The sequence below is a fragment of the Lactuca serriola genome, chromosome 2 (assembly GCF_051521515.1).
Source record: "Lactuca serriola cultivar US96UC23 chromosome 2, Lser_US96UC23_V15, whole genome shotgun sequence".
NCBI lineage: Eukaryota > Viridiplantae > Streptophyta > Magnoliopsida > Asterales > Asteraceae > Lactuca > Lactuca serriola.
In genome coordinates, this window is record NC_136409.1 from 212,979,389 (window position 1) to 213,001,794 (window position 22,406).

The following is a 22,406-nucleotide window of genomic DNA, read 5'->3' on the forward strand; positions in this document are numbered from 1 at the left end:
ATAACCCGAGCTCAAAACTTGACTTGAACTTGACTTGAGCCTTAAATTCAAGCTTGAACTCGAACTTGAGAAAGTAATAAACGTTTTCAAGCTCGACTCGATTAACCACTAAGAAAATAAAATTGCATTAAATTACAATAGAAGTGCGATTAAGTCGTGAGCTCAACTCCACTCGGTTTTATAATATGTAAATATGAATAAAACAAAGTGTAAATGTATAAATATAACAATGCTCTCAATAAGTCCGCGAGCTTCACGGGCTGAGTTTTCCAATACTCAAGCTCAGCTTGATAATTTACTCGAATAGTTCGAGATCGACTTGAGTTGAGTCGATTTCGAGTATCTCATAAATTGGTTCGACTCAATTACACCCTACACTTATTCAATAACGATATCCAAGTCTCTTTATTTATTTATTTATTACACATTAATTTAAATAAAATGACATGTAATCAATTGACCATCCAAATTAGACATTTGATTTGAGCACCCTATAAAGTATAAACCGCCCTACTCCATAATTAATTAAGCACTACCACCCCCCACCCCCCTATTCCAATATCTAAGGATCCACAAAACTAGTTTATTTTTTATTTCATTGAAGAAATACAGACACAGATACACACATACACTGTTTAATGGTATGTCTCTTTGCATCCATCCTATATTTTTCTTTTCTGCAGATTCGCATGATTCATGTTTTATTTAATGATCAAATTATTTTCTGTTTGTTTCCCACGATGCTCAGGCAATCGAAGATGCAAATGTCAAATACGAAGAGGTACAATTCGAATCTTTCTATTTTTTTCTCCATCATGTTGCTCTGTTTTTCGTTTCTTCATGAAATCATGCATGAAACACGTCAAAATCTTGCTATTTTCTTTTCAGGAATTTATTACAAATTCAAAGGGTGTGAAGCTTTTTACGTGCAGATGGCTGCCAGTTGATTGCGAACCGAAAGCTTTAGTCTTTCTTAACCATGGGTATGCCATGGAGTGTAGTTTCTCCATGAAAGGCGAGCTTGATTATTCTGAAATTTAATTCATTTACATTTTTTATATTAGAAAATGATTATTAAATGAGTTGAATTTATATAAGTAGGACCTGCAATGAGGCTTGTAAAGGCAAGATTTGGAGTTTATGGAATAGATTGTCAAGGGCATGGAAAATCCGATGGAGTTCTGGGTTACATCCCTTCTTTTAGTGATATGGTTGACGACTCTTCTGATTTTTTCACAAGCGTTTGTGGTTAGTTTTATTTATTTAATTTTAAAAAAAAATTGTGTTCTTGAGGTTTTATTTCTATTTTTAGTAGAAAAATACATGAGGAAAGAAGGGTTGAATTTTAATCTTGACCATTTCCATCCAAACTAGGATATACGAGATTTTGGGTATTGTTTTTGAATGATGTATAACCATCACAAATTATTGTTATTATATTTTCTAAAAAAAGAAAACAAAATGATTTTTCTGTTATATGAGAAAATACAAACTCGATTTTTTTTTTTTGGAGAAAATAATATTAAGAAAGAAATAAATGCTAAATTTGAGTTGGGAATTTAATTTTCAGAAAAGCAAGAAAATAAAAATAAATTGAGGGTATTGCTTGGAGAATCCATGGGGGGAGCAATGGTTCTGAGGTTACATATGAAGAAACCAGAGTTCTGGGACGGTGGAGTCTTGGTTGCACCCATGTGTAAGGTGTGTTTATGTATATTTCTAGTAGTCTTCTTCTTTAATGTTTTTATTTTGTTAAAATGTATTAGTTAGTTATTAGTAAATACTTCAAGGCCGATTTAAATTTTATCAAATTAGTTATCTCTGCTAAACTTTAGTGTTTTTTTTTTTGGGGTAGGTGAGGTCTTTTTGACAATATATTATGTATAAGTTTAAAATTAAAACACAAGATTTATCAGTTGTTATAAAAAAAGTACCAATAATTGACATAATACTTCAAAAAATATGGAAACATCTCTTAGTAGTACTAAAATCAAATATTCATTTTGTTCAAAACAAGTTGGATCTCGTATATATTTCATCAAATAACCAAACTTTTCTTTATAAGACAAAATTGACCAAGATGTCATATTTTATGATGGTTATTTATGTATATTTGGATTTTTTCAATAGCTCAAAATAAACATTTTACGGTATGTTTTATTGCGACTTTGTCTAGGTAGTTGAATGTTTCATGTGAAAAGTCCACAGATTACTACCAATTATATATATATATATATATATATATATATATATATATATATATATATATATATATATATATATATATATATATATCAATTACCAACTACAAAACCATAATGGATATGTTGGTGGTTAATCTCATTGACAAATAACTGAAGTAGTTTTATTAACGAGAAAGATTTAATCATGTACGTTTAAGCTTTTTAAGTTGTCACATTAGGTTATGAAAGACTCTAGTTTTCAATCATTTTTGTTTATCTGAACAATTCTTCAAAATATAAAACATAAATTAAATTTCTTGTATTGTTATTCTGTCCTTATTGGTTATCTTTAGTTTCTTTCATTCCCATTTATTTAATATTTGTAATATTTCACATATGTTAAAATTTTCAGCTTTCTGACGATATGAAACCACCACAAATTGTGGTAAGCATATTATCACACCTTACAAGAATCATACCAACGTGGAGAATAGTCCCTGGTCAAGATATTATTGAACTAGCCTTTAGAGATCCTAAAATTAGAGAGGAGGTACACAAACTTCACTTTTTTTCTTCATTGATTATTATAATTTAGTTTCACTTATTATCAAATATCAATCAAATCATTTGTATTTCCTTGTGACAGGTTCGTAAGAACCCATTATGTTACAAAGGTCGTGTACGCCTGCAAACTGCTAATGAATTATTTGGTGTCACCACAAACCTCGAAACAAGACTCCAAGAGGTGAAACTGCCATTTTTTCTTGCACACGGAGGCGACGACAAGGTGACGGACCCCACAGCAAGCAAACTTTTGTATGAGAAAGCATCTAGTACTGACAAGACATTTAAGTTGTATCCGGGGATGTGGCATGCTTTGACTTACGGGGAATTTACTGAAAACACTGATATTGTGTTTGCTGACATTATTACTTGGATCAATGAGAGAATTGCTCAAGGAAACTCGAGAATGGAGAGGGAGCAAAAGAAGAAGAATGATGAGTCGAGTAAAAAGAATGCTAATTAGGGTTTACACTTGTGTAAGAAGTCAATAGTAAGAACCTTGTATTCTTGCATTTCCTTTTATAAAAATCATAATACCTCCATTTCCGAGGTGTGTACCAAATCATGCAAGTAAAGTGTTTCTGAATGTCATTAGATTTTTAAGTAATCATCTACTCATAGTATGTTAGTCAAAACAATCATTTTCACGAGAATGAGTCCCTATTCCAATGTGTTCCACTTTTTGTATGATATATCAAGACCTAATATAACATGATCAAGTGATAAAAAAAATCATCTAATCATAGTATGTTATTTAGTCGAAACAATCATTTTCATGAGAATGAGTCCCTATTCCAATTTGTTCCACTTTTTCGTATGATATATCAAGAAGTAATATAACATGATCAAATGATAAAAAAATCATCTAGTCATAGTATGTTATTTAGTCGAAACAATCATTTTCACGAGAATGAGTCCCTATTCCAATTTTTTGGTATGATATATCAAGACCTAATATAACATGATCAAGTGATAAAAAAGAAAAATCATCTATTCATAGTATGTTATTTAGTCGAAACAATCTTTTTCACGAGAACGAGTCCCTATTCAAATTTGTTCCACTTTTTTGGTATGATATATCAAGACCTACTATAACATGATCAAGTAAAAAAAATCAACAACCCATACACCATCAATCATGTAGAAAAGTCAAAAACTCTACCTAATTTTAAAATATGAAGACAATCATGAATGATGGACTTAAGTCCACCTAATCGAGCAAATAAGGGTTTTAATTAGTCTAAATTCTAAGGCTTTCAAATCACGAACATGAATTGAACAAGAATACATATTAAAAGTGGTAGTAGGTAAAGTAACAACTTCAATGAGTGAGGATTCCTTTAGCTATGGATTCTTTTTCATTTCCCTCAATTGTTGTTCTCCGTCACTTTGCATTAATACATGTACTAGTTGTGAGACCCGTATAATATACGGGTTGATTAAAACAAAATGTTAAGTACGAACGATTAAATAGAAATTTTATTTGAATTTGAAATTGAAATAAGTGAAAATTATGAGAAAAAAACATGCAAATAATAAATTAATTAAAATTATGTGTTTAGTGTATAGTAAACGGGTTAATTATAAGAAAATATTAAACATAAAGGTTTAAAATGTAAATTTATTTGAAATTGAATTTGAAATTTAAAATTTGATAGTCATTATGGTAGGTTTAATTTATGGAAAGTAAATTAATGATATATTGAAAATGAAAATTAAAGTAATGACAAATGGAAAATAAATATATCTCAAATTATGACAAAATGACATGTGGCTAATCTTATGAAAGAAGGACATGTGACAAAGTCATTTGCATTTATTAGAGTAGATACAACATAAAATAAATTAAAAATCTGAAAATAGATAGCAAGATTCATGGGATTTAGTCGGAAATTGGAATTCAATTCCATTCCAAACTCAGTGTTTGGTTGCTAATAAGAATGAATTTGAATTATATCGAAATTCATAAAATCCTATGATTATAGATTTAAACATTCCATGCTAAAACCAATGGAATCCAATTCTGAGCATTTCTTGGTTAAAAACTTACTCAAGAGACAAAAATACTCTTCTAACCCGATAATTTCAAAAGTAAACTCCCCTCTCCTCTCGATGACATTTCCCGCTATTTGCTAACGAATTTCATGCTAACCAAAAGCGTGACAAAATTCAAATTATTTATATTCCAAATTCTTTAAATTTCAATTTCTTTAACAAATTTTAATTCCTTCAAAAACATTTTGCGAACCAAACATCCTTTTAAACTTCCAAACCTCCAAAGTTTGAATCAAATTCAAGTTGATAACCTTCATCTTTCATTAGCTTACTCAACCTATTTACCTCCAAACGTATTTCCTTAATTTCAGGATGCAATTGATCTCCAACAACAAAAACATGAAAATGACTCTTAATCTCAATCCAACTACACCCAGGTTCTTTACTCACACCACGAAAGTTCATCATTTCTCTAACTCTTTCAACATCTTTCAATCTTCCCAAAGCCTTATAAATACTCGATAACAACACATAAGCAGAAGATTCCAATGACCCCAATTCCATTAATTTCTCTCCCGCATACGCCCCTAATTCATAATTATGATAATTCCTACATGCACTTAATAAAATTCGCCACAAACAAAGACCATGATCTATAGGTGCTGATTCTATAAAATCTTTAGCTTCATTTAACTTTCCACCACGACTCAAAAGATCAACCATGCATGCATAGTGCTCGAGTCTTGGTGTGATCCCATATTTATCTGACATTTTCTTGAAATAATCCCAACCTCTTTCCACCATTCCCATATGACTACAAGCAGTAAGAACATTTACAAAAGTAACATAATCCGGATTCATACCTTCAATCTGCATTTCCTCAAATAATTCAATCGCTTCATTCCCTTGACCATTTTGTGACAACCCAGAAATCATTGAATTCCAAGACACAATGTCCCTCGATGGCATTCTTGTAAATACAAGACCTCCATCTTTAAGGCTTCCACATTTAGCATACATGGTTGAAAGTGCACTTCCAATTGGGACCTCAAGCCCAAATCCATGTTTAATAGTAGTGGCATGGATTTGCTTTCCTTGCTCTAAAGCTGCAAGACTTGAGCATGCTTTTAGAACACTTGCCATGGTTAGTTCATTTGGTGAGATACCTTCTTTTTGCATTCTACAAAATAAGTCCATAGCACTCTCGTTTTCACCATTTTGAACATACCCTCCAATCATTGATGTCCATAGTACTATATCTGGTTCTTGTAAATGATCAAACCCTTTTCGAGCATCATCTAAGGAACCACATTTAGCATACATGTCAACTAAAGCAGTCATTATGTAGATTTGATGTTGAAAGCCCAATTTTATTGAGTATGCATGTGTCTCTTTTCCTTCTTCTATAGCTAAACCATCGCTACAAGCATTAAGGACCCCAACAAGTGTAAATTCACTAGCGACTAACCCATTGAAATGCATTTTTGAGAACAATGTTAATGCTTTTTTACAGTCGCCTCCCTGTGCATACCCAGTGATCATTGCAGACCATGTAATGGAGTTCTTGTTGTTTGATGACTCAAATGCTTTGATAGCTTCATCCAAGCTTCCACATTTTGAATACATTGTGACGATTGCATTACCTACAGATGCATGAGACAAAAGGCCGTGTTTGAGTCCTAGACAATGGATTTGTTGTCCAATGTGAATGAATTCAGGCAAAGTAAATGCACTTAAGATGCTTGTGACTACAAATTCGTTGACATGCTCCTCTTCCTGAGCTACCAACGCCTTGAAAAGTTCCAATGCATGGTCACAAATCCTCTGCATTGAATACCCGGAAATCATAGTAGCCCAAGAAATTGAATTTCTCTCTGGCATTTCATCAAACACCTTACGGGCATCGTCAACAAACCCCGACTTACAGTACATGTTTAACAAAGAACTACCAACGAAAATGTCCTCACACTTCCCCAACTTCAAGGCAACTGTATGGGCTTGTTTCCCTCCATATGAATCCATTAAAGCTGAAGCAGCAGTAAAGACACCGGCAAAAGTACGAGCATCGGGCAGCACCGTATTCTCTTGGCTCATCATCTTCTTGAAAAGTTCCATGACAAGGATAGAATTCTGACGACCACCCAGTTGAGAATATCCACTGATTAATGAGTTCCATGAGACAACGTCCTTGTTTTCGATGCTTTCGAAAGCAAGATGAGCTTCGGCTAAGAGATGGCATTTGGCGTAGAAGTTAACGAGGCTATTGGCAATGTAAGAGCAATGGGTGGAGCCGGTTTTGATGATATGAGCATGGAGTGTTCGGCCATTTGGGATGTTTTTCTGTTGGGTGTATTCAAGGAATTGGGTGAAGATGGATCGATAAGTAGGAGCTGTTGTCATGAACTTTTTTTTATTAATAATGAAGGAGTTCAGTGCGAGCTTATTGGCATCAGTTTTGAGAGTTTGGAGGGGAAGAGCGGGGAGTCACCAATGGAGATAACTTCAAATAAAAATTACTTTTTTAGCCCTACTTCGCTTTGTCTGTTGGGATAGCGGCGTATATTCCATCCAGTAGTCGTTTTCCTTCACCAGTAGTCGCCACCGCCATGCTCCTGCGGCTTTTTGGTTAACTACTCCCGCAGAGTACCTCTTCTATCTGAATCTGCAGGACGATTTGTTGTTTCTATTTTGTATTGTATTCAATTTTCACTACCGGTTTGGGGAAAGTCGGAAAAACCCAACTCCAATTTTATGTTGTAATTGCTTCAATTAGGTAGGTTATGGGGTTTTAATTTTTTAAGCTTAGCAAACAAAAGGTCGTTCTGCTTCTGTTTACTCTTCTTACTGTATTTCACCACAATAAACAGACTTTAGCATACTGCAAGTCTGTAAAGGTTTTGACATAAGCCACTGCAGAGACAATAGAAATAACTTCAAAAACATGAATATAAACTTTATAAAGTATGCTGAATTAACAAGATTTTAAAACTCTATCTTTTATAACTACGAAAAAAACAGACCCGTCCTTAAGAGAAAAAAAAAAAAAGAATTTTCACAAAAACGCAATTGCCCTTCATATACAGTAAAAAAAACAAGCATACAAAAACAGAACTTAATACCAACTTTGAAATAAGGGAAATAATGTGTCCCTTTGGCTCTCTTACTTCTTTGTATTGCTTCTAAAAAACAGGCAGAGCTGCTTTTGTTTGTGGAGGAAACTGATGACTGTCAAAAACCTATTTTTAACTGTCACAAAACAAAACAAAATAAAGAATTTCAGTATATTTCACTGATATTCACTTCTATGATTGGGTTTACTTTTAGACCAAAAATGTCCTAATAAGTAAAAAAAAAAAAATAGAAGTACAATGCTATGATTTGGTAACTTTTTTACAGTTAATATTTTAATTTGTGGAAAAAAAATAACAAAGTACAATGTTGTAATAAACATACATGATACATGTATGTGATTTTTTTTGCTTTAGGTCAAAAAAACAATCTTTTTTCAATGTAGCTCCTATTGGAACCTGTCATTCGTTTTGTTCCCTGGATTGTTACACCTAAATACGCACCTTTTTTTATTATAAAAGGACAATTTGGTCCTACTAGAACATGTCAAGTATGAACATTAGTTAAGGGATATTTTAAGGCATTTACTTGACGTCCATATGTTGATGTTCTCAATTATAATGATTCTTGTGTCAAGTAAATAAAAGATATCAACTCAAATTACAAAAAAGAGTTGCTTGATGAACAAGGTATATTCACTAGTTGTCAAAATCATCGGTTTAGAGATAATGACGATGTTAGAATTATTATGTCAACTACATGCAGCTTGTATGTAATAATGCATCTAAATTTCAAGACTCAAGGACGGATTTTAAATGCATAGGAGAATGATGGAATGCCATGAAACTGTTTCATTGTTCTTGATGTTGGGATAAATCTCATAATTTATAGCTTCCCAGTAAAGTTACGGTTTTATTTCCCTGTAAGTCAGGTCATAACCCACAAGGGATTATAATTTCGTCTCCACGCCTCCACGGGATGTGATATACAGTTTGCTTAAACTATTGGAAGAATTCTTTTTCGATTAAGTAATCAGTCTATCCAAAATTTGATTGTAAGAGTTTTGCAAATATGTTTCTTCTTAGATAACCTTTTTGGTATACTTCCAAAATTGCTTTCTGATCGTGAAATTACATTAAAACCTACCCACTCGCCCAGATTTGATGCCAAAAAGGTAAATTAGGGAGGTATCAACAAAATTGACTTGAACAAACACCAAATTTGATTGTGTTATAGTGTCAATTCCCATAAAAGTTATTGTGACAAATGACACAAAATGATAATCAATATTATTTTTCTCAGTCGTGAATCTTTTAATTCTGTTTAATATATAATTATATATCCGTAACTTCTTTTTTCTTAATGTTTTCTTGTATCATAAAAGTGAATTTAAAGTAAGTGTTCTTTGCAAAATTCCTAAAGTTAATTGATAAAAATGATTGAAGGAATCCTACTAGTCCTTTCACACACTCACAATCAAAATAGGATTATGCATCGGCCCTCTCCAAGTTCAATCTTATATGCAAAATATTCATTCACCGATCTATCAAAACTTCTCTTATACACCAAAACTACATTATTTTTCTAATAATCAAAAATAATCTTCAATAAACGATTATTATGTAAACATGTAATCATCAACCACTTTCAATAAACAATTAGTATTGTGTCATACAGATCTAAAGAATTTAAATATTGAAATTACTTGGGAGCTTTACAAAAAAAAAAAAGTCTAGTTATTTATGGTTATATGGAAATCCTTAATACCCAGTTACGATTATTTGAAAAGAAAATCAATTTATCATTAATAAAATAAAAAATATTTTTTTTCGACTGTCAAACAGGGGAGAAAAAGTATAGTGGTTACTTTTAATAAGCATTATTCTCCAACAAAATTATAAAAAGAAAATGGACAGGGTTCATATTAGTTCATCACCAAACCCATCCTTCTGATATAGTCCTTCGGTTATTGGAGCAGATCAAAATATGCTCTCATACAACTCAACAACAGCATTCAAATTCCCATAACAAATATGCTCATAAATCATAATTAGCTTTAAACCAAACCACTAAAAAGACCTACTCCATAGTACCTCATCAGCTCCACTTCTCAATTCTCATTACATATATAAATATATCCATATTGGTCCTTCTCATCATCAAAACACAAACTCTCTATCTATTCCTCAATAACAACGCCACCCAAATGGCCCTCTACAACCCTTCTACCCTTCTCAAAACTGCACTTTGCGTCTTTTTACTCTCAATCTCTCTTGAATGTTCTAGGGGGACCCGCATCCTCACAGACACAACCCCGTTTTCAACCAACCAACACGACTCCACTGATCCAATAGACGATGTCGATACCCCTGACGTTGCCCCTCAAGTGGACCCCACCCCCACCGTCATCACACCTGCACCACTTGTCAGTCCTTCCATCCCGTCACCGGTCGTAAAAAATCCAATTGTTGCCACTGGTGTCACGACACCAGTGACATCACCCACAGGTGGGTCTGCATCGGTTGTTGGAACTGTACCAGCAACCGGTGCAACGGATCATCCAACGATGAGTTTCTTTATGCATGATGTCATCGGAGGGTCCCACGCTACAAGCAGAGTGGTCACTGGAATCGTAGCCTCCTCAAGCGCAAACGCCGTTCCCTTTTCCACACCCAACAGTCAAGTGTTTCCAATCACCGGCGGAATCCCACTCAACAACATCAACGGCATAGTAAACAACAACAATCTCCCATTCCTAGCCGGATTCAACGGAAACAACCCTAACAACCCTAATTCCAACACTGTCCTACAAAACACCGGAAACAACAATGTCGTAAACGGCGGAAACAACTTACCGTTTGTTGCCGCGGGTCAACTACCGGCCGGAATCACTCTCCAACAACTCATGTTTGGGTCAATCACTGTCATTGACAATGAGTTGACCGAAGGACACGAGCTTGGAACCGGGGTGATTGGAAGTGGACAAGGGTTTTACCTCGCGAGCTCATTAGATGGGTCTAGTCATACTTTCGCGCTGACAACATTGTTCCATGGTGGGGACCACGAGGTGGATGACACGATTAGTTTCTTTGGGGTCCACCGGACCGCTTCGGAAATCTCGCATATTGCTGTCATTGGTGGGACCGGAAAGTATGAAGAGGCTAAAGGGTATGCCACCATTGAAAGTCTTCCTCAGGTGGATGAACATACTACTGATGGCGTTGAAACCATTGTTCATGTCAAGATCTACCTTACTACACCATGAACATGATCTATTGATCTTGATCTTTCATGTACTTTGTTTAATTTCTGTTTTTTTTTTATTGGGGTACTTTCAGCTTCAAAAGTGGAATGATTGGTGTTATTATATATAGAAAAATTAAACATTGACCAACTCTGCTGTTAACTTGTCAAACAAAAAGATTTCGAGTTCTGTAACGAGAAAATCAATTTCGTCCACCGGATCAAACCATGGTTCTCTTCCGACCGCTTTCTCAGACACTCCATCGTTGACTCCTTTTTCTTGATTGAGTAAAAACATCGATAGTTCTTCCTCGATGACGTCTCTTCTCGACATATTTCTCATCTTTCTCTGTAATAAATTAGGGGAAACACGAATATCAATCCGTGGTCTGAGAATCTCGATCATTCCTGAATTTATACGATCAAATAGGAGCTTCCTCTCGGACTTTTGCCATAATTCTTGCTTCCCGTATTTCTTCTCTAATGTTTCAAAAATTGAATAGCTCGCTATACATTCAGAGGAATGCCATTTTTCAAAACGTATCTCCACGTCGCCATCTTGAAACGCTGATTCGTCTAATACGTCTACCATGTATGAAAAATCGCGACTTTCTTTGGCTCCGAATGGTGTCATTGACCCTAGGGTTTGACCAGTACATGATCTTTCGTCGTCGCTGGATGTAGCCATTTCAGGGCCGAAATCATCTTCCATCCATAGATCTGTGAAATATCAGCATACATGAGACTACGGATTTATAAAGCTTATGATACAGAAAAGATTTGGTTTGTGTACACCAACCATGGAGATCGTTGCTAGAACTTTCGCAGTACTCGGAGTTTGACGAATTGTCTTCCCTGAACGGGGGTTCGAGAACTGAATTTGGACTATGATGATAAGCTTCAATCTTGCTATCGGGATGTTCTTTGGTGTCACCATAAAAAGATTCACCATCCTCAGTTCCTGCATCTGTGTTAGAACTTGCAACGAAGGGAGTTGCTGAATTTGAAACCAGTTGATTCTTCTTGGTGTTTGTATGCATAACGTTCACCAGTTTCCCAGAACCTGGCTTCACATCGGTCGTAGTCATTTTCACAGACTTTTTGGTCAAACTAGAAAAGTTCAAACGTTTGAATATTGGTAATTTGGTAGCAGAATCATATTTCCAACCTTCATTGCTGCTAATACCAATCGAACTTCCAACTCTTGAGGTTGATTTTGTATTGTTCAAAGAAAACGATTCACCAAGATTACAACACTTTTGACGACTAGATTGACGTTCTTGAAAAACTCTGGTCATTTTGAGCCTCTCTAATAGTTGTTTCTTGGCTTCCCAGGCAAAAGTGGTCTGAGAATCAAGTAGAAAGGAAGGTCGGGTAGATTGTTGTATATTTGCTAAGTTTGGTTTAAGAAAAATCTTCTTTCTGGTCAACACTGTGTCTGATTTCCCATTTTCTCTGTTGTTTTCAGAACTCAAAACTTTCTGCTCAACATAAGAATCATCTGTTCTTTGATTCACCCTTTTCTTGGATCCCAGAAGATTGTTTTGGGAATATGTTCTTGATCTCTTCCCTATAGAACCAGATTTCTGTAGATAGTTGTCAGACAAGACCCTTTGTTGCCTAGAAACAGGCTGCTGATGGGGTGGCGTTTCATCAAAACCCATCAATTTTGCAATAACGCTCGTCGTGCTTTGACTGTTTTCCATCACCTTCAACAAGTTCAAATCTGTGCAGAAAACATAAATATTTGGTATTAACCTAAATAATCTATAAAAGAATAGGCGGAAACCCCCCAAATTGCGTGATAGAAACTATTATATGTATCTCAAAAGCAAAAACACAAATAGAAAACCATCCTCAAGATCATCAAATCTGAAGAAGAGTTTCAATACAACTGTAAGCATTTGAGAAATACAACTTTCGTGTACACTTCATCAACTGAATTACTTCAGCTTTTAAGAACTGAAAGCGAAATAAATCAAGAAAAACAAACCTTGTGTGAGGGATTCTGCTTCTAAAACGACAGGTAAACAGCTGGATCTGTAATCATCACATCGTAATCGTTCCCACTTTCCGACTTTCGTAATCACCGACACTCGTATAAGCCATTATATTGAAACAATAAAGAGAAAGGAATTCGATGCTGTAACTGGAGAAATTAAATCAAATCCCTACGACATTCATGAGGGGGTCGTAGATATGGAATGAATTCGACTAATCTGACGAGTAATAAAGCCAATTATGGGTATATGCGAAGAAGCTGGAATGCACAAGAGACAAAAGTAACAACAAATGAAATTATAGAAAAATAATTTAAAGCTTATAAATTACACCTGATACAGGAGCGAGGAACTAGGGTTTCGGTTACTTTGAACTACATCACTGTACGCGCCCACCACCATTGATTTGGTGGTTGGTCAACGCCTTGAAGAATTGCGCGCCATAATTTTGGAGGGTAAAACTGGAACTGCAATACCCAGATTTGCTAATATACCCCTCATGATTGTATAATATCTACGGGAGACCCTAGACTAAAGTTAAAAGAAGTTAAACACCTTGAATTATTGGTGAAGCAAAAAATAAGGTTGTTTGTCTTCAACATATGGCCGAAAGGCAAAATTTGGAAGTTGAAATGGTGCAACAAGGACTGAGCTATGACTTCTCCTGATTTTTTTGGTTAGAAGTAGTTTTTATATTTTTATTTTATACATATTAGGCTTAAAAAAATAAAATTTTGGTTGTAGCCTCTTTTGCTCTCCAATTTTTATATATATTATATTTTCGGCCCTCTAAATCAAATGTTAAACCTACACCACTTTGATGCAACAAGTCCAGGGAATAGAAACCAAAAAACATGGGATCCTAATCATTGAAGATGGATGTGCCATATTGAAGTGGAAAACTTATTGATTAGCTTCAAGAATCAAGATCGCCTTGATAGCTGATTAAATGCCATATTGAAAATAGTATTGGTAGAGGGGGCAATGTGAAATTTAAATTGTCTCTTTGTGTTTGACATGCATGCTTACATATATAACTTAGGTGGATTTGGACAATTTTAATAGCGGATTTAGCAATTCAACAGTCACTTTTTTTTGTTACAAAATATGTATGAAAATATGTTTTTTATTTTTTTTTTCCCTCACCTTTCAAGTTTCAAATTGTACTATCTTATAATTTTACGTATATAACTTATGTGGATAGGGTAGGTGGGTTTTTCGATCAATTCTTCCACAAAGGCTTCATTGCTTTTTAACGGATCACGAGTAGTGACGATGGTAGGAATTTCAGTCAAGAGTAGTTTATGCATCGTTAGAGAGAGAGAGAGAGAGAGAGAGAGAGAGAGAGAGAGAGAGAGAGAGAGAGCCCTTTAATATTAAATAATTATATTTTTTTTCTTTTTTTTTTTAAATAAGGCAAACTTCATAAATGGTTCCTGTGGTGGTGAAATGACTGAAATGCCCTTCACTTAACGGTTAAATGTTAACGGTATTAGCGAAAAGGACTATTTGTTAAAAGTTTTGAAACCATATGGACCATTTGTGAGGTTTTTTGAACTTAAAGACTAAACTTGATATTTTTGAAAACCACAAGAACCATTTTTGAAGTTTTGTCTTAAAAATATTTCTGATATTTCTGCAACCACCTCATAATGCAATTGTTAATTGATTTGTTTCATCTCAAAATTTAAAAGTGTTAGGATTATATTTTTTTTGTTAATTAATTTGTTTCATCTAAAATATATAATGATGTCTATCGATATATTTTTAAATGATTTGTTTTATTTAAAATTTGTAATAGTCTCCATCTATAACTTTTAATAGTGTCCACCAAAAAATATAATAATATATCCAAAAAAAATCCAACTCAAAGGGGTCCATAATATAGACACGGCATAACTCTATGCATCCTCGCCTTTGTGCATATCAATATTTAAATTTTTCACATAATGAAGACAAAACGACTTCTCGATTAAATCCCAACTTTTGAGGTGAAAATCATTATAACTAATTGTTGTTGCATTAGTTTTGGAAGAGCATCATAAAGCATTACTAAAAGGAATTGATTAATGATGTTGTTTCAACTTTCCTCGACATGCGTTCAAAATTCAATGATACAATTGCAATGATTAACTCGGTAAATAGTTGTTTGCGTAAACATTTGTTTTAGTTTTTTAATTAAATTTACATTATTCACCTTAGTTTTTTATGATTGAAAATCTTCTCTTTTTGCATTAACGGGATTGTTTTTCAAGCGTTTTTAACTTGTAGATTTCTCATGCTGCCCTTTAAAGAAAAGTTTGAAGATATATTGATGTTTGGAATTAAATTTCGAAAAATATGCCAAAGAAATAACAACACATAAAGAAACCTTTGGTTGAAGCTAAATCACAATAATTAGGATGGACGGAGTGGGAGCGGGAAAAGGGTGAGGGAAGCTTCACTCATTCTTGAACACCACTCCTTGGGTGAGGGAAAAAACCCGCGGGAAAAAGGTGGGGAGGGGGTGCCACACTCTCTCTCTCTTCATGCTATTGGACAGTTTTATTTATTTATTTTTATCTTTTTTAATATTTATAAAATTATATACCTACTATAAAAATATTAAAAAATATATTAAAATTCATGGTTTTTAATTCCTTACAAAATGAGTATAATATATGTTTGAAATATATATATATATATATATATATATATATATATATATATATATATATATATATATATAAAATGACGAACTCATTCCTTGGCTTTTAGGTCAGGGAAAGAAAAGTGAAGGAAAAGGGAGTATGGCCCACAAAAAATGAAGGAAGCTTCCCTCCCACACCATGAATTGGAAGAAGAAACAAATAATACCAAGTGATGATGATTCGTTATTTGCCAAAGAAATTAAACCAAAAAACAATATAATAAATTTATCTTATGTTGAAAAAAAAAAGTCAGCTGACAGTCAACTATAGTCAATAATTGGTGTGCAATGAGCATAAACTAATATCAATGGAACAAAATTTTCAATTTTGTATCAAAAAAAAGGGACATGCTCTTGGAGGGGATCTCTCTTATGTGCAAAAGACATAAATACCCTCATTTTCATTAAAAAGGAAAAAAAAATTACCTACAAAAGCTTGTCCAGTCCAATCCAGTCTCATTCAATGTACCAAACACAACTTTGCATACAAAACCAAATAGTTGATGAAATCTTATAAAAAAAGAACATCGGAATCTTAATCCTTGATGGTTTTGCATTAAATAAAAGTCTTCTACTACTTTTTGTCAAGATTTGCATCAACTACAACTCATGTACTTGCCTTTTCCCTTTTCATTAGCTCCATAAAGTCATCAAATACTGCACTCACTCAGATATCAAGTTTATCAGTTGTTTACACAAATAAAGAAGCTAAATGCAAGAAATAGCAACCAACTTCCATTTATTTGCTTATTGTAGCACCCTACTTTCATTTTTTTTATTATGCCATTGTACTTTCAGTTTTTTTTCCTTAATATCTGGACGACATTGTTATAACTGTGTATTTTAAGTACCAACCCTGTGATATGAAAAAATGAAAGTAGGATTCCATAACAAACAAAGCAATACAAGTAGAATGATAAGGAATTATTTTTACCAACTTGTGAATGATAAGGAAGAAGGGCATTGAATATTACCAAGGTCTGAATCATGGGGTCCAGGAGAAGCTTCTGGATGGTATTGAAGAGACATGAGCTTTTGTTGAGGGAAGGCAAGACCTGCACAGCTTCCATCATTCAGATTCACATGAGTCACTTCCACTCCATTTGGAAGTGATTCAGGATCAACCGCATAATTGTGATTCTGCAACAAATGTATTCCCCCCATTAAGTTGATAATAGTATTTATTAATAATAATAATAATGATACTAATAATATATATATATATATATATATATATATATATATATATATATATAATACCTGGGCACTAATCTCAACACTTCCGTTTCTGAGGTTACGAACAGGATGATTTCCTCCATGATGACCAAATTTCATTTTATATGTCTTCCCACCCAAGGCCTGACCAAGCAACTGATGTCCCATGCAAATTCCAAAAACAGGAACATTTCCGATAATAGCCTTCACTGTCTCAACAGCATATGGTACAGCAGAAGGGTCACCTGGTCCATTGCTGAAAAGTACCCCATCTGGTTTCATTTTAAGAGTCTCGGATGCTGGCCATGTTGAAGGAACAACCGTGATTTTACAACCATAGGATGCCAATCGCCTCAATATATTGTGCTTGATCCCAAAATCATATGCCACAACCTTCATTTTCATTTATAAACAGGGATTTAATAAATTGTTGTGTTTGGAATTGGATGACATTATAGTGATTGGGTCCATTTATAAAAGAAACTCACATGAAAAGCGTCGCCATGTCTTTTGTTGGAGTTAAAATCCCATTCCATATCGGTCTTCCCAACCCATTCATAAGGCTTCTTACAAGAGACAGTAGAAATTAAATCCACACCTGCAGAAAATGTCAAAGGAATTCAGTGACAAAGACTGAATCGTATTTAAACATATATAATGAGGGCATTTTGGTCTTTTAAGATAAGGTCATTACCAACGATATCCCATGTGCGTGACATCTCCAGAAGTTCTTCATCCGTCTTTGATTTTTCTGTGCTCAAGACACCGATCAGACTTCCATCTTCCCGTAACCTCCGGGTTATTGCACGAGTGTCAACATCATCTGTCAATCCACAAATAACAATCAAAACCTATTCCCATGTAAGTTGCAATTAATATGATGAAATAAAAAACAAAACATACATATTCCCATGATGTTCCTTTTTGACAAATAGTCAGAAAGTGATTCCGTGCATCTCCAATTTGAAGTGCTGTTAGTAATCAAAATCAGGTTAGGTTAAAATAAAATCACTAAACAATGGAGTACAAAGAATGATGATGCATATCATGTAGCATACCTGATACTCAAACTTCTAATTACTAAACCACCCAGGAAGCACTTGATTGATTCTTCATCATCTGTATATAAACATATAACTCTTGTTCAGATCATGATCATGATGATTAAAATCTATTTTAATTGGTATCACCATAGAAAGGTTGTACAAAAGCAAGCTTATTTACCAATATTCACTCCAGTATTGCCAATGTGTGGGTTTGTCATCAAGACAAATTGGCCTGCATAGCTTGGGTCTGTAAGAATTTCTTGATACCTACAGCATATGGATACATATTATTATTCAACAGGTAAAGTGCCAAAAAAAACATGCTTTGTATCTATTTACATGATCATATATCCATATCTCACCCTGTTAATGAAGTATTAAATACAACTTCACCAACTTGAGTCCCAGAAGCACCAAATGATTTGGCCTTCCAGATGGATCCATCTTCAAGCACAAGTCTAGCATCTGAGACCTTCCAAGGAGCTACATAAACCTTCAATTAGCTCAACATATATGACGTTGTTTACAGATTACCAAATTTAGGTCATTGGTAAAATTTTCAACTTGTTTAAAGAAATAATACCAGAAACTGGAACACCCGTGGAGGCAGCACCAGTGGAGCATCTCACAGTGAATGATCTAACTTGTAGTGATTTTGTAGTTGCAGGACTTGAGAGTAAAGACTGATTAGTCACAGAAAGATACATAGCCTTGGTTGCCATTCTTGTTATATTTCACTCACTTGCTACAATATACAAAAATCAAAATCATCAATAAGTAGACAGGTTAACATAAATGGCTGCTCAAACTTACAATAATAAAAAAGAAATGCATATTAGATAGAAGTGAGAAGTTAGCAGATGGTTAACTAACCTTAACATAATTAATCTAATTTTCCTGACATCATCATACATGGATAGTGAATGGCATGTAGATTTCCAAATACAATGCACAAAATCATATATATGTATGACCACACAGACAGCCGAAATGTGCTAATTGATATTGTCAACAAAATAACCAGGAAGTCCATCAAAACTCCGGATTAGCTACTGCTACTGGAAATTACTACTAAAAAATAAAGTTATGCTATTGGAAATTGCTATTGAAAAACTCAGGTTATGCAAATATCAGGAATGGAAAATAGTCAAGTACTCAAGTTAAGCTGCGGGAAATTGTAAACCGAATAAACACAGAGAAGCTTCTGCAAACAAACAAACACAAACACAAAGAAATTTCTAGAAATTGCCACGTAAATTTCTACTGATTCTAGCCGGAGATGGAAGGTGACGAGGGTTTCAAGGAGTACAAACAAACAAACACAAAGAAAAAATGCATACCTGCAATCGCCGGAGAAGGTGGGACCTTCGACGACGGTGTGGTGGCGTGGCGTGGCGCGGCTAGTTAAGTGCCGTGGGCGTCGGTATGTTGATGGCTGCCGGGTGGATGGGGATTCTTAACTGATGAAGTGAAGAGCCGAAGACGAAGCCGTCAGGACAAAGAAGGAAGAGCCTAGGGCACACTTTCAGTGTACCAGTGAATTTCTTTTTATACGTATTACCAATAAACTAAACTTTTACCTTTATTATATACGTACGTATCACTATTAAATTTTATTTTTTATTTAAATTTATCAGAGTAATAGGGTACCGGTGTCATGTTTATATGGAAGCCGATACGGATTTTAGTGTCGATGATGTGTTTTTATTCGTTTCATCATTTATATTAAAAAAAAATAAGAATCATTTAATATAAGTATTTATTGTACGTGTATAAAGTATTTGTTTATTTCAGAAAAAAAAAATTGACTGGATATTCACTATTTGTCAAAAAAATTGTTTTATCGATCCATATATTATACCTCGATGGTTTGTATGATAACCAAAATTTTTGACTACCAATAAAGGAGGGGAATAAGACTTATTAAGGTAATTAACTTTTCGGTATGTTCATATCTGGGTAACTATCTTTTTTTTTGTACACGTGTAGGTAACAAACTTGTTGGAAGTGTTCACATATGACAATTATGACCTGCTATAGCAGGTTAAATCCTAGATGTGAACGCTTTCAACAAGTTCGTTACCTAGATGTGTACAAAAAAAATAGTTACCCAAATATGAACAAAACGAAAAGTAAAAATTAAATTACACGAATGGTCCCTGTGGTTTGGGAGAATTTGTGTTTTTGGTCCCTAACTTATTTTTTTTAACTTGGATGGTCCCTACTGTTTATTTTTGTTGCGCGTTTGGTCCCTGTCTTACCTAAAAAATACTATTGTCCCCTTATTAACTTATTTTTTAATTAATTTTCTTATTTATGTATTTATTTTTTACATATTCAAAAAATTAACAGATCACACATATTTATATCTCCTCGGATGATCCCTATTGTTTATTTTTTAATTAATTTAATTTTTTAACTCGGATGATTCCTACTGTTTATTTTTGTTACGCGTCTGGTCTCTGTCTTAGCTAAAAATACTATTTTTCCTTTATTAATTTTTTTTAATTAAGTTTCTTATTTATGTATTTATTTTTTATAAAAAAAATTAATATACCCCACATATATGTATCTCCTCACCGTAAACCTAAAACCACATTTGAGAAATTTAATTTGGGTCTTACCGGTCACCATCTCATCTCTCATCCTCCCCATCTTCTATTTCTTTTCCATCTTTAGTAACATCGAGGTCTTCACCATCCTTCTTTTTTTTGGTACTTCAACTCTGGCGAACCAACACCATAACCTACTGTCTCTTCATCTTTAGTGAGTTGTAGTGTTGATTCGACGGAGTTGAAGGACCGAAAAAAGAAGTGATGATGAAGACGTCGATATCACTAAAGATGGAAAATAAATAGAAGTTGAAAGGATGAAAGATAGGATGGTGAGGAGATACAAATATGTGGGGTTTACTAATTTTTCTTAAATATATAAAGCATAAGTACATAAACAAGAAAATTAATTAAAAAAAATTAATAAGGACATAATAGTCTTTTTAGGTAAGACAGAGACCAAGTTCGTAACAAAATTAAACAGTAGGGACCATCCAAGTTAAAAAATTAAATTAATTAAAAAATAAATAGTAGGGATCATCCGAGGAGATACAAATATGTGTGGTCTATTAATTTTTTTAAATATGTAAAAAATAAATACATAAATAAGAAAATTAATTAAAAAATAAATTAATAAGGGCACAATAGTATTTTTTTAGGTAAGACAGGGACCAAACGCGCAACAAAAATAAACAGTAGGGATCCAAGTTAAAAAAATAAGTTAGGGACCAAAAACACAAATTCTCCCAAACCACAGGGACCATTCGTGTAATTTAATATTTACTTTTCGTTTTGTTCATATTTGGGTAACTATTTTTTTTTATACATCTAGGTAATGAACTTGTTTAAAGCGTTCACATCTAGGATTTAACCTGCTATAGCAGGTCATAATTGTCATATGTGAATACTTCCAACAAGTTGGTTACCTACATGTGTACAAAAAAAAATAGTTACCCAGACGTGAACATACCGAAAAATTAATTACTTTAATAAGTCTTATTCCCATAAAGGAGTGATTGTTTACCTAGTCACTTTATTGATTTAGATGACATATGATTACAATGTATTATCATAAGACATACCGATATATATGGCATAGAGACTACCGTTGTTAACATGGACCAAGGTTACTACCGTGCACATTATCCCGACGATTGCACGAGCGGAGCTAGTAAGGGGTAGTGGGTGTTGTGCCCCCTAACTTCATTAAGATTACTGTATTTACCCATTTAAAAACCATTGTCATTTATATGTTTTATTTTTTTCATTTTGTATTACTTGTAATAAAGGTATTGGATATTAATGTTTTGCTATACATTGCATCAGTTATATAATATTTTATTCCATATACAAGTGAGAATACACTATTTACAATTGCTTTTCTTTTAATTATAATATCTGTTTTAGCATATATTGTTAAATTAAAAAGCTTGTACTTACCATAAATATCCAAAACATAGTCCAATAATTTAGAAAGAAATCTATTCTAATAAATAAAGGTTTTTTTATCACATGTCCTCTTCTTCTTCATTTGGACACATAATATTTTCTAGAATTTTTAAATTTTATAATTTCTACTTGTCATTTTATTAAATTAAACTTTCATATTTAATATGTAAGGTAATATATATATATATATATATATATATATATATATATATATATATATATATATATATATAAAGTATTTATTAGAAATGATTTATATATGTAATGTATTCAATACATTAAAGTCTCATTAATTTTAATAATTCAAAATGTTCTCATAGTTCTTTCTTATGTGTTATGGGAAGAAGTTTGTTGGGTTTTTAATGAACAATTTCAATCTTTCACTATAGTTTTCTATATTA

General features: G+C 33.5%; 5 protein-coding genes across 5 annotated transcripts; 2 read left to right on the forward strand and 3 right to left on the reverse strand.

The window, feature by feature from the left end:
* The first annotated feature begins 547 nt into the window (after positions 1-547).
* On the forward strand, positions 548-3,309 carry LOC145090780 (caffeoylshikimate esterase-like). Its single transcript, XM_079028855.1, has 7 exons — positions 548-641; positions 749-781; positions 889-1,015; positions 1,102-1,248; positions 1,571-1,701; positions 2,596-2,733; positions 2,830-3,309. Exons 1-7 carry the CDS (start codon positions 639-641, stop codon positions 3,208-3,210), a joined length of 960 nt encoding a protein of 319 aa, XP_078884981.1. The 5' UTR covers positions 548-638; the 3' UTR covers positions 3,211-3,309.
* Positions 3,310-4,543: 1,234 nt separating this feature from the next.
* LOC145088420 (Tetratricopeptide repeat (TPR)-like superfamily protein) lies at positions 4,544-7,602 on the reverse strand. The gene has a single exon (XM_079026775.1). The coding sequence runs from the start codon at positions 7,140-7,142 to the stop codon at positions 5,007-5,009; it is 2,136 nt and encodes a 711-aa protein (XP_078882901.1). The 5' UTR covers positions 7,143-7,602; the 3' UTR covers positions 4,544-5,006.
* A 2,415-nt stretch (positions 7,603-10,017) lies between these two features.
* Positions 10,018-11,205, forward strand: LOC145088422 (dirigent protein 24-like). The gene has a single exon (XM_079026777.1). It carries the CDS (start codon positions 10,018-10,020, stop codon positions 11,074-11,076), a length of 1,059 nt encoding a protein of 352 aa, XP_078882903.1. The 3' UTR covers positions 11,077-11,205.
* On the reverse strand, positions 11,151-13,439 carry LOC145088421 (uncharacterized). Its single transcript, XM_079026776.1, has 3 exons — positions 13,048-13,439; positions 11,854-12,780; positions 11,151-11,774 (listed from the first exon to the last, which is right to left on the reverse strand). Exons 2-3 carry the CDS (start codon positions 12,758-12,760, stop codon positions 11,191-11,193), a joined length of 1,491 nt encoding a protein of 496 aa, XP_078882902.1. The 5' UTR covers positions 12,761-12,780; positions 13,048-13,439; the 3' UTR covers positions 11,151-11,190.
* Positions 13,440-16,113: 2,674 nt separating this feature from the next.
* On the reverse strand, positions 16,114-19,560 carry CARA (carbamoyl phosphate synthetase A). The gene is made up of 11 exons (XM_079026778.1): positions 19,345-19,560; positions 18,588-18,749; positions 18,367-18,487; positions 18,183-18,271; positions 18,017-18,077; positions 17,862-17,929; positions 17,653-17,781; positions 17,447-17,556; positions 17,004-17,351; positions 16,718-16,883; positions 16,114-16,400 (listed from the first exon to the last, which is right to left on the reverse strand). The coding sequence occupies exons 2-11, from the start codon at positions 18,724-18,726 to the stop codon at positions 16,351-16,353; spliced, it is 1,281 nt and encodes a 426-aa protein (XP_078882904.1). The 5' UTR covers positions 18,727-18,749; positions 19,345-19,560; the 3' UTR covers positions 16,114-16,350.
* Between the last annotated feature and the right edge of the window lie 2,846 nt (positions 19,561-22,406).

Coding starts and splice junctions, on each gene's coding strand:
- CARA (XM_079026778.1), bottom strand. CDS start 18,726: ATGGCAACCAAGGCTATGTATCTTTCTGTGACTAATCAGTCTTTACTC. Junction 18,488..18,587: donor CACGGGTGTTCCAGTTTCTG/GTATTATTTCTT, acceptor AGGTTTATGTAG/CTCCTTGGAAGGTCTCAGAT. Junction 17,782..17,861: donor AAGGAACATCATGGGAATAT/GTATGTTTTGTT, acceptor GTGGATTGACAG/ATGATGTTGACACTCGTGCA.
- LOC145088420 (XM_079026775.1), bottom strand. CDS start 7,142: ATGACAACAGCTCCTACTTATCGATCCATCTTCACCCAATTCCTTGAA.
- LOC145090780 (XM_079028855.1), top strand. Junction 782..888: donor CAAATGTCAAATACGAAGAG/GTACAATTCGAA, acceptor TTTTCTTTTCAG/GAATTTATTACAAATTCAAA. Junction 1,702..2,595: donor TGGTTGCACCCATGTGTAAG/GTGTGTTTATGT, acceptor TAAAATTTTCAG/CTTTCTGACGATATGAAACC.
- LOC145088421 (XM_079026776.1), bottom strand. CDS start 12,760: ATGGAAAACAGTCAAAGCACGACGAGCGTTATTGCAAAATTGATGGGT. Junction 11,775..11,853: donor TTCTAGCAACGATCTCCATG/GTTGGTGTACAC, acceptor GATATTTCACAG/ATCTATGGATGGAAGATGAT.
- LOC145088422 (XM_079026777.1), top strand. CDS start 10,018: ATGGCCCTCTACAACCCTTCTACCCTTCTCAAAACTGCACTTTGCGTC.